Source organism: Mytilus trossulus, chromosome 9 (genome assembly GCF_036588685.1).
Source record: "Mytilus trossulus isolate FHL-02 chromosome 9, PNRI_Mtr1.1.1.hap1, whole genome shotgun sequence".
In the NCBI taxonomy this organism is placed as follows: Eukaryota; Metazoa; Mollusca; class Bivalvia; order Mytilida; family Mytilidae; genus Mytilus; species Mytilus trossulus.
This window is the reverse complement of record NC_086381.1, coordinates 69,215,820-69,232,946: the sequence shown is the minus strand read 5'-3', so window position 1 is coordinate 69,232,946 and position 17,127 is coordinate 69,215,820. Positions and strand designations below refer to the sequence as shown.

Sequence of the window (17,127 nt, the reverse complement as noted above, 5' to 3'; positions counted from 1 at the left end):
TAAAAGGACTGTAAGTCTTCATCTTTGTTTGGCGGTAACAGAAACATATTTATATGGGACCGTTTTTTTCAATTCAAATTGAAATTACCGTATTTTTTTTTTCATCTGTTAGTGGTCTCTTTCTCCATGGGAGGTTTCGACTAACATCACCATAGTCATATCTGATTTCATCTCCTATATATATATCCCTTCTGGCAAATAAAACTAAATGTGGGCTCCCATCCACAACAATTCTTTTCATTAAAGCATTCTCATCTGCTCCAACTCCATCATTAACAAACCTTCCCATTTGTTTAGAAAAAGTAGCATCTATGCTAAAATAATGATTGAGATACAAAAATGACAATGTTTGTTTCAAGGTAAAATTCAAAATTTTCAGATGACTACTTGTATGTCAGTATGGGTGACATTGACCTTTGACCTATATATAACTACTGACACCAAAATCCAAAAATCAACAGTCCTCTTCCCTACCTAAAAGTCCTCACCTATCATGCCTATGTAATTTTCTTATTAGCCATGAACATGATGAAGACTGTTAGAACTGAAAATTAAACTATTCTACTTTTGTATCTAAAATCATTTCTAATAAGATTTATATAAGCAAAAAATTATGACTGCTTAACATTTTAATGAAGAGAATGAACTTAAATGACTAGTAAAACAATTGCAAGAATTCAGAACAAAGCATACTACATGTAGTTTACTTAAACTTTCCCAAAGTAATTCATAGTTTATTCAGTGATATCATAAAAGAACTATATAGAAAAAGAATGATAGTAAGTGGGATGTTTTCTTTATGTCATAATATTCAAGAACAATTTTGCTGTGTAACAAAGGCTTAAAGAACTTATGCATCTGAAACAAATTTTCAAAAGAAACATTGTATTTCATCCAGTAAGTGTGACCATGACCATTTGACCTGCTGACTAATCAAAAACAAATTCAAATAAAGGTGTCTTCACTGCTCCTAAATATATGCATGATTAACAATGGTTGCGGTAAAATTGTGAATATTTCAATCTCATTTTTACCCCTAGTTTCATGCATAAAGTGTCTGAGTATCATTATTCAAATACTGTTTTTTTATGTTTTCTGATTGCCATGATCACTGCATATTGAAACAAATTGTTAGCTAAATAATAAACCTAACAGATAAACACTATTTCTTTAATATGTAATGAAATATTCTTTATACAAATTAAATTATGTTGGCCTACAGGAAAAGTATGTACAACTATTTTTTCAAAATATACTTCAGTCTAAATCCCGTAGTTTCTGTTAAAATCTTCAAAGCAAAACAAAGCCTACATATTTGGCAAAATTCATCAGAGCAGAACAAAACATAAACTTTATCTGTAACTCATCATGGTAGACTCACATGTAGCAGAGGAGATGTTTGACACTCGACAGACGACAGGTATATTCCATGGACGCCAAGTGATGGCAAAAGCTCACATTTCCTTTCAGGAAAGCTAAAAGTAAAAAAGGCTAAACACCTACCTTAAACTTTTGCCTCCATACTTGAAAAAAAACACATAGCAGCCAAAGGTATTGCTGTGTTCCTCCAATCTCCTAGTTCCCTCTTTGTTCGAAACAAGATCCCCATCATATTCCAAAAGAAATTCACCTTTGCTAAAAGATCTTTCAGCAAACACCCCTTTTCCTGTTTAAAAACCATAGAATTGAAAAGGTGTTAAGAAAGGGAAATCCAAAAGGTTCCTTAATGATTAAGCATTAGGGGTATAGATGAACAAAAAGAAAATGTACAGACTCTAATAATTGTCCAAGCTTGATATATCTCTGAATATAGTTACACAGCATAGTTTCTGACACAGGATAAATAAGGTAAAGGTGGTAATATGACTAAGTGGTAACAAGTGTTTAACAAAATATATATAAAATCTCAACCTTTACCAACCTTACAGTAAAAAGAAATCAAGAGGCTCTCAAGAGCCTGAATTGCTCACATTTAATTTTCCTTCTTATACTCCATCATTTTTTTTCAAATTAAGAAAAATTGTCTTAAGGAGGTTTGCGGGTGCAAAAATTGCAGCAAAAAGCTAAACATTTCTTTTTCATTACAAATTTTATCTATTACACCATCAGTAATAACTTTATGATATGGAACAAATATTAACCAAAAGAATCAATTGGACCTAGATGACTTTTAAAATGTTATAACATGATAAAAGCTCTAAATTATCTCCCTTTGGTGCAAAAAAATCCATCAGCAGTGTATCTTAAACTGATCTAATCACAAACTAATACATGTAAACTAAGATAAGTTCCAAAATTCTTGGACTAAGGGGCAAGGCCATATATTCTCCATGGAAATGAGATGTGCCAAAGCGTATACAACTGCATACCAAATATCATTGACCTACCATTTGTGGTTCCCCATAAACTGACCTTATCACTAACTAATACATTTGTACATGTAAAATAAGCAAAAGTTTTGAAGTCAATAAACCATAACTGAGGGGGCAGGGTCAAATAATCTCCATGGAAATGAGATGTGCCAATGCTTATACAACTGCATACCAAATTTGGTTGACCTAACCCTTGCCGTTCTTCATAAACTAAACTAAAATCACAAACTTATACATTGTTGACACCATTACGTCGCCGCTGACGCTGGAAACAGCATACCTATGTCTCACTTTTAGACTCCATTAAGGCAACATAAAAATAATCTACTTTAAAAGTACAATAACTCCTTAAGATGTTAATCAACAATTTTGTTTCATACTGACTTATTTGTAGATCTTAACTTTGCTGAACATGTTTGGTGTTTACAGTTCATCTTTATCTATAATAATATTCAAGATTATAACTAAAAACTGCAAAACTTTCTAAAATTATCAATTCAAAGGCAATACCCCAAAAAAATCAGTTTTACCCCTATCTTCTATTTTTAGCCATAACTGCCATGCTTTTTGACAAAACAGTTAAACTAGATACCCTAAGAATCATTTAACTAAAGTTTGGTTAAAATTGGTTCAGAAGTTTTTAAAGGAGAAAGTCTTTAAAATTGTTAACACTGGACGGATGATGGACAAGGGCAACGGACACCAAGTGATTGAAAAAGCTCACAAGTCCTTTCACGAAAGGTGAGCTAATAACTACAACCAATGAAAATATATATCCTTACCAATTGTATCATCTATATATCTTACAACAAAACCGTCTTTGTCTTTCTTCAACCTGATGTATTGTTCAGCCTGATTTTCAGGAAATGTTTCCTATAAAAAGATAGAGAATTAAAAGCTTTTTATTCATCAAATAGTTTAGAAATAGAAATTTCTACAAAGCTGTTCCTCAACCTTCAAATAAAAACAAATATTCTATAAAATTAAAGTATTAATGATTATGAAAATTACGATTTTTGCTTTATCCTACATATCAGTCTTTTAATGTTTTTTTAATTTCTGTAAAACTTTAAAGTCTTGAATAACAATGAATCTATTTTATTTGCTTTGAGACCATAATATTGTCGAAAAAATTACTAAAAATGATTTGCATTTCTATTTAAGAAGGAGTCAGGGAAACGCTTAGAATACACGATTTTGAGTTATTTTTCTCAGAGCTTCCCCTTACCAAAAAAATTTCGCCTCACCATGCTTGGCAAATATATTTTGCCTCAGTAATAAAAGGGGCTAGTTACAGCCCTGAAATTTAGTTGAATTCAAACAAAGTTTAATTTTTAACTCTTCAAAGCTTCATATGGACTAATTTCAATTCAGGGTCCAAAATGTAAATGCACAATAAGGCCAGGGTTTTTAAACTTTTTGGTTTACGGATTTTTCCTATGAAAAACTCAGGTTGGTCAGTTCAAAAAAGAAAAGAAAAAAAAATCTTCCAAAAAATATATATTTCACCTTTCTAACAAAATGTTTGATATGCTATTCTGAATTCATGACATTTCTTAAATTTTTATTTAGATGAAATATTATTGCTCAGCTATCATAAACATTGCATTACATCGTGTCCACGGACAAAGAAGAAATTAAACCATTATTTCCTAAACAGATCAGACTGAGGTTGCTCATTGTCAATTTCAGGAAACTAAAGTGAGTAATAATATTCAAGAACAAAAACTGATAAAAAATGCAAACATGTTGTACAGAAATAATTTTTAACATGCATTTATGTAAAAAACATAATAGACTGGTCCACTAGAATAAAGAGGTTTCAGCTCTAAATTTGGATTGTGATTAAATAGTTGACACAGCATAGGTTTCTGACACAAAATGAATGTGGTCTAATGAACTTAAAATTTTCGTTTTACCTTTGAGCAATTCACTATGCTGTTGAATATTAATCTTTTCAAAAAAATGTTTGAAGAAATTTTCTTTTTATTTATGAAATTTCAAATGAGTAAAATTGACCCCCCATTTTTTTTTACATCCCCCTTTCCTTTATTCCAAAACCAATCTCAATTCAAATTTCTAATGGAGTTTGCAACAATAATTACTCATTTAAATACATCATAAAATATTAAAATGTAAAAGAAAGTGCTTGTTATCACTGAATGGTAAAGATTGTTTGAATTTATCATTTGGTAGTAAAAGTGAATATACATTGTATATTGTATAAAACAATGATTTAAGTTGATTCAACTACTATTCTGGACAAAGAAAGATAACTCAATTTGAAGTTTCTTGTTATTGCACAATATTGTGCAATTAGATATTTCTTGCTATTGCGCAATACTGTGCAATTGAAAATACTTGCTATTGCACAATACTGTGCAATTGAAGATTTCTTGCTATTGGGCAATACTGTGCAATTGAAAATTTCTTGCTATTGCACAATACTTAATATAACAATTTTGGATCATGATTTGGACCAACTTGAAAACTGGGCCCATAATCAAAAATCTAAGTACATGTTTGATTTCAGCATATCAAAGAACCCCAAGTTTTCAATTTTTGTTAAAATCAAACTAAGTTTAATTTTGGACCCTTTGGACTTTAATGTAGACCAATTTGATAACAGGACCAAAAATTCAGAATCTACATACTCAGTTAGATTTGGCATATCAAAAGAACCCCATTTATTCAATTTTTGAAGAAATCAAACAAAGTTTAATTTTGGACCCCTATTTGGACCAACTTGAAAACTGGGCCAATAATCAAAAATTTAAGTACATTTTTAGATTCAGCATATTAAAGAACCCCAAGGCTTCATTTTTTGTCAAAATCAAACTAAGTTTAATTTTGGACCCTTTGGACCTTAATGTAGACCAATTTGAAAACAGGACCAAACATTTAGATTTTACATACACAGTTAGAATTGGCATATCAAACAACCCAAATTATTCAAATGTTGATGAAATCAAACAAAGTCTAATTTTGGACCCTTTGGGCCCCTTATTCCTAAACTGTTAGGACAAAAATTCCCCAAATTACTACCAACCTTCCTTTTGTGGTCATAAACCTTGTGTCAAAATTTCATAGATTTCTATTTACTTAAACTAAAGTCATTGTGCGAAAACCAAGAAAATGCTATACATGTACTATCAAGTATAATAATACTTGCAGCTCTTTTGTGCATTTTAAGATTTTTTTTATATCCATCCTCATAGCAATTTCGAATGATTTTTGTATGACATTTTGTCGGTCTGACAGAGTTTAGGATACACTGTGAAAAGGGTGAGAAATTTTTCCATTGCTCGATTTTATCATAACATGCATAAGTATCTGAAACTTATCAGATGTCAGTATACATTTTAAATACAGTTAAACCACCTTTAGAAAGGCATATATATTTGTCAAACCAATTAATCTTTCTTCATTTTCTGATGTGGTATTTCCACTGAAACTAGACATAGATGCTATAAATACAATTATTTTTGACATTTGCACCAAATTTTACATTAAAAAGATTACATGATCACAATTTTATCAACAGAAATTCCATAATGTCAGTGATCTTTCAAGTATTCATTAAAAGATTTTGAAAGTTCAACTTTTTGTCAATGTGCATATCTTTCAAATAGAAAGTCTGACAAGAATGGCAGAAAAAAATGAACTTAACATTTGATAATCATTACTTTTATCCAGAAACGAATACAAAAAACTCATTCACAGATAATCTTAAATGTCAGCTGGAAGTGTGCTGAAAACCAATTTTAATTATAAGAAAATTAAAGAATTGCCAAAAAGTGGGCACAATTTTAGTTAGAAAAGAAATTGTGAAATGATCAAACTTACAGTATTCTGATTTGCTGTGTTATTTAATCTTGTACTTCTTCTTTCCCTGGAATAATCAATAAGTTATCATAATCTACAAATTTAATTGATAGGCTTAATACTACAATGTATATTCATGTATAGGCACATATTTTGTATATATATTAATTGTTAGTAAGCAGACATAAAGAGCTAGTTTTTACACTTTCCATTTTGGGGCCCTGGTATAGCTTAATTACTGTTGATGTGAGCCAGGGCTCTGTGTTGAAGATCTTCCTGTGGTAACCTTACTTCAAATACAATTGTGACTTGTATGGAGAGTGCTATTTTCATTTACTGGTCATAAAACATTGCAAAATCTTTCGATTGGTAAGCTGGAAGCTCAAAAGATAAGGAAACTTTGTATAAGATTTTTTTTATATATTTGGTATAAATTAACTGATGTTTAAAATAAGTAATTGCTAGTTTAAAAGTTTTCAACAAAGAGGAGGTGGGTTCTGTTCACAGTGTAAATATTTTGACTCTTCCATCTTTGCCTTTTGACCATTAATAGGGTTGTAGAGGGTTTAAGTTTGTGCCAAATTAGCTCAAAACCTGCTGAACGATGTCTTAGATGGCAACAAAACAAAAGATGTCATGTATTTTATCTATTAAACCAAAGGTTAAAGAAAATATTCTAGCTGATACAGATTAGTAAATTCTTAAGGGTACTATTAAATGCTATATGACTACAGGAAAGAAATATAAACATGACAAATGAAGCATAACCAGCTTAATCTTACGATGAAACTTTGTAAATTACAAAAGAAAAATTCTGGAAAATTTCTTGATATATTTGCATTAGCCATGTTAGCAGCTGTTGTTTCAATTTACAGCAATTACCTTTTTACATAGTGTCACTGTCAGTTACCTTTAAGTTCAGAAGACTTTTATAGCAACTAATACACCCAGGGCAGGTGTTGTACAAGTTTACAATTCTTGTAAAAATAGGTAATTCAAAGTCTCAAATGACCATCATGAAATGATACAAGAGTGCACATGTACACATTGAAATGTCTCTCCTTCTTAACTAATCACTGATATTATGTTGATGGTCATAAATATAAAGGTTTTATTACAACTGTCACATAAACTTAACATCAACCAAGAAAATCAAACATTGACAAATGAACCATGAAAATGAGGTCAAGGTCAAATGAACCATGCCAGACAGGCATTTACAGCTAACAATTCCTCCATACAAGTAACAACAAATATAGTTGACCTACTACTTATAGTTTAACAGACCAAAAGACAACCAGGTGCTCCGCAGGGCACAGCTTTATAAGACCCCAGTGGTTGAACCTTGTACAGTTGGGGCAAATTTGGTCACAATATTCAAGCTTGATTCTGTCTGAATTTGGATTGTGATAAAATTTTTGACATAATATAGGTTTTTGTCACAAAATTTATGTGGTCAAAGATCTAAAAAAAACTATGTGCACAATTAAAGATTTCTTCTTAAAACGAAGTTCAAAATTTTTAAAAATTTAAAAAAAGGAAGCCCTTCAAAAATGGTAAAAATCCATTGCAGGATTGAACCTTGTAGTACAATTTCAGAGAGATCCATACACTTAAAACACAAGTTATTGTCTTGATTGTTTTGGAACCAGAAACATGCTTCTTTTTGGCCCCTAATTCCAACATATTTTTGTGGTATTGAATCTTCTGAAAAAATTTCATGAAGATCTATTCACTCAAACTAAAGTTATTAAACCAATGTGTCTCCGGACAGCGACCACACAGTCAGACACACAACATCATACCATTATACAATCCAAAAATTTTTTTGGAGTCTTATAAAAACTTAACAATGAGCAATGAACCGTGAAAATGGGGTCGAGGTCAAATAAAACCTACACGACTGACATCATGGACATAGAGATCTTTAAATATTTCCATACACCAAATACAGTTGACCTATTGGATATATATATAGTATGAAGTGCCGTTAGTTTTCTTGTTTGAATTGTTTTACATTGTCTTATCTGGGCCTTTTATAGCTGACTATGTGGTATGGGCTTTGCTCATTGTTGAAGGCCATACAGTTACCTATAGTTGTTAATGTTTGTGTCATTTTGGTCTTTTGAGGATAGTTGTCTCATTGGCAATAATACCACATCTTCTTTTTTATATGATAGTAATTTTCAGTATCATAAAAAAGACAATTTTTTTAAAACTTAGCTTTCATCATGAAAATGAGGTCAAGATTAGATGACAACTGCTAGTTAGACATGTACACCTTACCATCATTCCATTCACCAAATATAGTAGACCTATTGCATAAAGGAAAAACAGACCAAAACACAAAAACTATTATTCCACTGAACCATGAAAATGAGGTCAAGGTCAGATGGCACCTGTCATTTGGACATGTACATCTTACAGTGCTTCCATACACCAAATACACTATAAATATTGCTTGAAGTATCTGAGATATGAGACTTGACCACCAAAACTTAACCTTGTTCACTGCTCCATGAAATGAGGTTGAGGTCAAGTGAAAACTGTCTGATGGACATGGACCTTGCAAGGTACACACATGCCTAATATAGTTATCCTGAAAATGAGGTCAAGGACATTGGACATGTGACTGACAGAAACTTCTTAACATGAGACATCATATGAACAAAGTATGAAGCAGTGACTTTAACCTGAACTTGGCTGAAGCTGGATAGACAAACAAATAGACGGATAAACAGACGCACAGACGAGAAAACATAATGTCCCTCTTCTATCATACAGTGTAGGTGGGTAAAAAAAAATGTGTGCAAAACATATGAATACCTGGGAAATATAAACTTTGGTTCATAATTTGAAAGATATATTTTATAGTCTAAGGCAATATTAAGATCTTATCTTTTTGAAGCATGTCACAGACAAAATAACTTTGTCAAATCATCTTTGATTGTGTAACCGGAGAGCACGAATTTCATTACAAAATTGCTTGTCTCCATCGGGACTCGAACCCGGGACATCTGTGGTACAAGGCAGCGCGCTAACCGACTGAGCTAAAGAAGTACTTCCTTAGCTCAACCGCTTACGGCTGACTAAGTATCTACTACGTTTTCTAAGGGAAGCAATCCTGCCACAAATGTCATGAATTAAAACTTGCCTTTCATCAATATTATATATACATGTACATGTACTATTCTTACAAATTACAAAGTAATTACTCATTTGTCATTTTGTAGTATTTAGTTTATCACTGTCAAACCTACATGTATTTTAATGTATCAAGAAATAGTACTTACCAAAAACTACAATTTTCAGTATGGATTAAATACAGATAGAGTTAGACCAAATACATGAAATAATAATGATGTCTGGCAATGCTCTGGGATGGTTTTTTTAAAGTTACGATACTGGCACCAATATTATATATACATTATACAAGGTATACCAGTATTGTGATCTGTCCAAGGAACTGTCCTTGGGCCTATACTCTTTTTAATATACATTAATGATTTTCTAGAATACCTGGAACACAGCAAACTACGACTCTTCGCTGATGACAGTATTATATACCGAGAAATTACATGTCAACAAGACTGCACAAATTTACAAAAAGATCTTAATGCAGCAGCGAAATGGGAGGCTGATTGGCTCATGGCCTTCCATCCTGGAAAATGCACTATCTTAACCATCACACAACAAAAACAACCATTTAAACACGATAACATCCTTCATAACCATACTTTAGAATTAGTAACATCTGCAAAATATCTTGGCGTAACCCTACAGTCTAACTTAAAATGGAACATTCACTACAACAACATCGTATCAAATGCAAATAAATCTCTTGGCTTTCTTAGGCGAAACTTAAAAATTTCTAACTCCAGTATCAAATCCCGTGCTTACCAATCAATAGTGAGACCAAAACTTGAATATGCCTGTAGTCTATAGGATCCACACACAGCAGATTATAAAAATAAGCTAGAAATGGTACAGAGGACAGGTGTGCGGCCCGATATGTATGTAACAATTACCACAACACCAGTAGTGTAACATCCATGTTAAATGAACTACAATGGCCCTCACTCAGTGACCGCCGTCTCAAAACCAGACTTATCATGTTCTACATTGTACAAGGTCATCCATGGACTCATTGCAATCCCAGGGATCTCCATGACCTGTTTAACGATGGCGCCCCGCCATCGTTCAAATGTCTTCCGCCATGGTCAAATGACTTGCTCCATCGTTCAATTGTCTTCCGCCATCGTTCGAAACTGTGGTCGTTTTTATAGCCTCACGCCATTTTTGTAGCAATTTTAATCAAATGCATGTAATTGCATAACACTCAGGCTTTTTTTTATAGTATAATCCAATACAGTTCTCACGCCTAGGGGATATCCGGATTAAAATTGCTAATCATTTGTACCTGAGCTTGTACAGGTAGATCAACAAACCAGAAAGGAGAATATTATCTGAAGATAGACGATTCATTTGTCGAATTATTTAACTAAGTTTCTGCAAATGCTTATGATAATTTAGATTAAATAAATAAATTAATAATCCAGTTACAAATTTTAACAAGTCGAACACGTGCTTTTGTTTTGACTTACGCAATCAGCATCCCCCTTTTTAAAATTTACAAAATAAAACGTAAAACAGTAATTATTATTTCATTTCAAATAGCTCAAGTACTGCTGTATTGTAACGATAATATAGAATTACTTTAAAAGTTAAAAATTATAAACTTTTAATATTTCCTGTAAAGAAATATCGTATCGTAATTCCAAATTCATTTCGTAGTTTACAATGAAAATGATACATCCGCATTTCCGGTTTCTATTCAGACTTGAAAGATGCATGTTGCATAGCATGGATTTGCTAAATAAAGTCATTAAAAACCTTTTCATTTGACAACGTTTGTTAAAAAATACATTTTTTTTTAACCCGTACGACTCGTTTTGTCGTTGCTGCAAATCAACCATACCGGTAATGGTTTCATGACTTCTGAATTTGACAGTGTCCGTGAAAAATAATCTCCACATGATTTTTAACCCCCATACCAATTACCAAAAATAGCAAGAAAACTACATGGTGACCTTTGTGATAGTTATTTGTCATTCTAAGGGAAAGGGAGGGGGCATGAGGGCTTGTCCTTTGAAGAGTTACAAACGGCAATTATGGAAAATACATATACTTCTATATATAGTATTTATAATGAAAATATAATTTAAATAAGCAATGAATTAGCATGTTCACCTATCCTTATGTGGAGGAATGAAATACTTTCGATACCGCTACACTGTACGGCGTAGATACAATTTATGATGGTGAAAGTTCCTCCATGGTTCAATTTTCATCCATGGAGATCCCTGAATCCCATCACTAGTCCTCATACCATCAGATACTATAGTCCGAGATTACTCTGACGTCCTACGGCTGTTTAGCCAGACAAGCTGGGGCCGTGGGACGTCAGAGCTTGTCCCATATCAAAAAGTGGATATTTGCCCACCAAAAATAGATGCGCTACTTCCTCGTTCCTGGAGCCGACTGAGGGCCTTGGAATTATATAAATCGGGCATCAATCTCTTCAGTTTTCATTTATCTCTTCATTTATGTAAGTTTCACCTACCTGCCAAACCTTTAATTTTCTATATTTTAACATTTTTCACAGAGACCCAAGATTTCTCCATTTTTGACTTTCACTTTCAAATGGATGTCAAGTTACGAGAGATTTCGTGGCCTCGAGACTCAAATATGCAAATATTTATATTTTGTTACCTCCTTTATATGAGATCGATGAATAACATTTAGAAGCAACCACGTTTTTTCACCTCTTTTCAGAAGATCGGTAACTAGCATTTAGTTCCGACCACGATAACAATCGGCAACTATCGGACATTTAGGTAACTTACAGCGTAAATGAACGAGAGGTGTTACATTATGGTCATTTGCATTGTTTTCTCGTGGTCACGTGATAATCTTTGAAAATGAAAGGCAACATGGAGAAATCATGGGTCTCTTTGAAAAATGTTAAAATATAGAAAATTAAAGGTTTGGCAGGTAGGTGAAACTTACATAAATGAAGAGATAAATGAAAACTGAAGAGATTGATGCCCGATTTATATAATTCAGAGGCCCTCAGTCGGCTCCAGAAACGAGGAAGTAGCGCATCTATTTTGGGTGGGCAAATATCCACTTTTTGATATGGTACAAGCTCTGACGTCCCACGGCCCCAGCTTGTCTGGCTAAACAGCCGTAGGACGTCAGAGTAATCTCGGACTACAGATACTAGAACAAGAAAATTCCATACTCAAACATTTCGGCAAATGTCCACCTCTAAAGACATTTACAAATGGTCATTCTTTCCGCAAACAATCATTCAATGGAACATGTTGCCACAAGTTGTGGTAGCAAGTCAAACCATTGAAATTTACAGAGATCAGTTGACACCAACTGTTCTCCACAACATAATTTAATTCTATAAATAACAATGTACATATTTTTAATCACTTGTTGTTTTCTTTCATGTAAATATCACCAAGTATTCTACTAAGTAAAAGATAATTTTTTGTTCATATCATATACTCCGCGCATGCAACAGTTCGTAATCTTCAATAATAATGAAGCTGTAACTGTATATCAGAAAATGAAGAAGAAGATCACCAATTACAGGAGATCCGTATGTTTTAATGAGCATCATATTGAACTACCTAATCTAGTACTTGCGTGATGGGTCTTAGACCCTTTGGCTTTGCATATCAACGGGGTAGGAGATGTCGGAAATGATGAATTGGTACGTAATTTCAGAGCCAAACGTCGTGAAGGATGGTCGATCCGAACTGGCATTTTTTCCGATTTTAATGATCATGAAATGAACGAGCCTGAACACATGTTAAACAGAAGCAAGTTAACTCGTACCAAAAAAGTTAACTCGTACCACTGGGATGTCGTCAGGGAGTTCATAAATCCACGAAGCTGCTATCTAAATTCCCGATGACTTGTTTTTTTTACGTCAACTTTCAAAGGTGTCCACCCAACTTGGATGTTCCAGCAATAGCAGGCCCGTAGCCAGGAATTTCCAAAGGGGGGTTCGTTTGACTCACAAACTCGACTTTAACAGTCACAATTCGAACAGAACATCGACTTTAACAGTGCTTATTTGTTTTCAAGGGGGGGTTCGTCCGAACGAACCGAACCCCCCTGGCTACGGGTATGAATAGGATATCATATGACGTGACTATTCGTGTCTACCTTTGGCGGTCACTAGTCGCGTCCTTGTCGTGTCCATTTTAGATGGTAGAATGGTGAATGAATCACTAAGGTTTGACGTCTCTTTATCACCCTTGGAGGGTGGTTTATAGAATTCAAAGGAGTGGTGTTAGCGTCCTGTGTCTAGCTTTTAAGATTTCTACGCATTATATTTTCACTACTAAGAACAACTACATGTATCAATAGAACGAACCTTTCTTGCTTTACAAAGGTATCTGCCTCTTTTGTTCAAATGTTGAATAAATGTTTTTCTACCCGTTCTTATAATTCTCTCAAAAGTTAACTTTTAAAAAGCAGGAATCGTGTTTAACTATCCGAAAACATATATTTGTAGGTCATGTGCTGCTATTTATTGGCACATACAAACAACATCTCTAATTTGTCTAAGTGAAAAATAAATTCAAAAGAGAATAAAATGCATAAATGTGATACAGTTTGATCTATGAGCTCAGGATACATTGGTTCACCAATTTCGTGAAATAGTTTTATAGTGTACTATGCAACCAATGAAGAGTAATGAACAATGGATTGATAAATTAATAAATACTCACATTTTGGATATTCACAAAAACCTTTTCTTCTAACTTTCACACAAATTTCAGAAATATTCGGATAAAAGTCTCACAAAAAAGCAAATATCAATAATTAACTGTCGTGTGTTCAAAACAACGTAGCTTTGAATGTTACAAATATCACGTGTTATGCGAACACCACTGCAGTAATATGAGAGTTTTATGTCAAACCTGATTGGATGATGTCTGGAAAGATGCATACATTCGGAGTATTGTACCGCAATAATATGGATAAAATTATGCTCACTCTATTGAAGATGTCTATATTTTCTATTAGAGAGGGTCGTAAACAATTTGTACATGTTGTAATAAGACAACTTTCATGAAATTTTCGGTTTTCCGAAGGTACCTAATGTATATAAACATACAAATGTAGGTGGTTATAGTTGAAAATTTAATATCATATCTATAACACTTTATTGTTTATCGATAAAAAAAAAAACATACAAACAAAAAATTAGTTGTATAAACGAAGGAAGATATTAATGTAGAGAAAATTCATATTTGATGTAATATTAAAAACTATATCTCTAAAAATACCCCTTCCCTTTTTTGGTACACAATAAGAAGAATTTTCACTTGTAGAAAATTGTTTTGCGTATTCCGCGCATTTTGAGAAAGTATAACGCAACACTATATTAATCCCACAATTCATGTAAAGTTTCATGTCAATCATACTAACAGATGCGCCAAAAAGCGCAATTGTTTCCTAAACGGAGTGGCTATTTATCCAGCTAGCCGGACGAATAATGCCAGGGCTATTTGTCCGGCCATTGGAATGCGCATGGCATATTATGTGCGTTTGGGAGTGCGTTTGACATTTGTGATATTATCTTCAGTAGCACAAGGAGGGGCGCGCTTAATTCGATCACTGATTTTCAATTTTAAGATCACGACTGAATTCGGCGATATCAACGTTTGTGATAAATTTTGCAGTTTTCAGAATTTGACAACGGCATACGAAAGTATGAACTTCAAAGAATGATATAATCTATAAAAAAAAAAAAGAGAGAGACTCAAGAATAATTGAAATCACAAGGAATATGGGAAATAAAATGTAATTGCTCGTAGAACTATAGTTTTACTAAATAATTCGACTCGAATCAGCCGAATGAATGGTGGAAATGATTTTCAAATCAAGAGTACTAGTTGTTGAGAAAGGCCTTAACAATGGCATGTCTAACTTAATAAAATATAATTATATTCCAAAAATGAATATTGCAAGTAGCCCTTGGAATGGGATATATATTAAGGGGAGGGGTTTGAGGATACATGTGCAAAAAGTGGGGATGTTGGATATATAATTATAAAAAGTGGGTTATGACATATAGGGGACATTAAAGGTGGGGTTTGGAGAAAAAAGAAAAGAGGTATTTGGGAAAAAGAGCACACCGTGTCACCTCGACCACATCACGGAAATAAAATAGATGAAGTAATAAATATGGAATATATATGATTTGTTTTTATTATTCGTAATCCAGATTGGACTATGTACTAGTATATAAATTAAGAAAGAAAAAACTATTACAATTACCAGTAACAAGATAAGGCCCTTACAATAAAGATTACAAACATATATGCTACCCCCTGGTGCTACTGAAGATAATATTACACGCACACACAAATAGTGACATGCGCATTGAACTGGCCGGACAAATAGTCCTGGTTCTTTCCTAAAAATGTTTTATACCCGTAAATTTGATACTCTGTTTCGGATACTAAAAGTATGAACAGATTATTGTTTGTTAGTGGCTTTGAACTAGCTGTCAGTTAACTGCGAGTACTCTCAGATCTGTTCCTGTCAGTGAACTGCGAGTACTTTCAGATCTGTTCCTAGTGTCTTTTTGTTGTTGGGATGTACAAATACCCGGCCACGTTCTCGTGTATTTTTGTCCATCTGATGAGTTAAGCCTTTTTCAACTGAATTTTATAGTTCGTTCTTATGATGTATTGTTATACCACTGTCCCAGGTAAGAGGTCGGGATAGCTGGGATCCCGCTAACATGTTTAACCCCGCCACATTATGTATAAATGTGCGGCCTGTCCCAAGTCAGGAGCCTGTCGTTTGTTTATGTTTTACATATTTGTTTTTCGTTCATTTTTTTGTATAAATAAGGCCGTTAGTTTCCTTGTTTGAATTGTTTTACATTGTCATTCCGGGGCCGTTTAGAGCGTACGGTTACATATAATTGTTAATTTCTGTGTCATTTTGGTCTCTTGTGGAGAGTTGTCTCATTGGCAATCATACCACATCTTCTTTTTTATATAAAATTGTTGACGCCGTTCACGCCAATCGTAGTTACACGACAACAGTTTTCACTAAAGCATAAATGACTTTAGCTTTAGGTAAGTCCTATTTTTTGGAAACTCTTGGCTCTATTTCCAACAAGATGAGGCCTGAATCATTCACGAAACGTTCGGGGAGTGGCAAACCTGATACCACAAGTTTTTAAAATATTAATTATAATAAGACGCTGCATGGACACCAAATTTGGAAGAGAAATCTTCTCCGGACTGAAAGAAGCGCATTGCGACAAACAAACTAGCATACTAGGCATGACACATTATTTGACAGTTTAAATTAAATTCTCTCATTGTCAAGAATCAGTCCGGTCGACATTGCGCATGCGTGAATTCAGATGCCCTACATGGATACAATGTATATGTTATATAGAAGTTGTATGGAAAATAATCTTTAACAGACGATATTCGATTTTCTTCTCAGTTCTTTTCTTTACTGTTGAGATCACCATAATCCTTAATGTGTCTTCTTTTTAATGATATAAATTATTTTAAATTAATGTTTAAACTTAATGCAACAAATTTAGATTTTTCATAAAGGGATGTCAAATGGCTTACATTTGCCGTTATTCTTGCAGAAAATGTCATTTTTAGGGAAAGTGGTTAGTTTTGAAAAAATAAAAATAAATACTTTTACTGATGACATTCCTTACCTGTTGAGACCAAGAGAAAGATGAAAAGTTATAGTTTAATGTGGTGTAGTTTATTTTTAAATTGGTTATTGTCTACTTGCACCAAATTTGATTTAAAAGTATGCGATTTTAAGTTTTTATTCTATCAACTTTTATTTGACA

General features: G+C 33.2%; 1 protein-coding gene and 1 long non-coding RNA gene across 2 annotated transcripts in view; both read right to left on the bottom strand.

Moving 5' to 3' along the window:
* The window catches only part of LOC134683316 (uncharacterized), a 33,545-nt gene extending 30,339 nt beyond the window's left edge, over window positions 1-3,206 (bottom strand). The window contains exons 1-3 of the mRNA XM_063542522.1: window positions 3,155-3,206; window positions 1,504-1,666; window positions 89-314 (exon numbers count right to left, since the gene is read on the bottom strand). Of these exons, the coding sequence (XP_063398592.1) occupies window positions 89-289 (201 nt within the window). The 5' untranslated portion in view covers window positions 290-314; window positions 1,504-1,666; window positions 3,155-3,206. The remainder of the gene's footprint in view (window positions 1-88; window positions 315-1,503; window positions 1,667-3,154) is intronic.
* Window positions 3,207-3,213: 7 nt separating this feature from the next.
* On the bottom strand, window positions 3,214-13,072 carry LOC134683315 (uncharacterized). The gene is made up of 3 exons (XR_010100993.1): window positions 12,902-13,072; window positions 6,219-6,264; window positions 3,214-3,245 (listed from the first exon to the last, which is right to left on the bottom strand). It is a non-coding gene; the product is annotated as an uncharacterized LOC134683315 (long non-coding RNA).
* Between the last annotated feature and the right edge of the window lie 4,055 nt (window positions 13,073-17,127).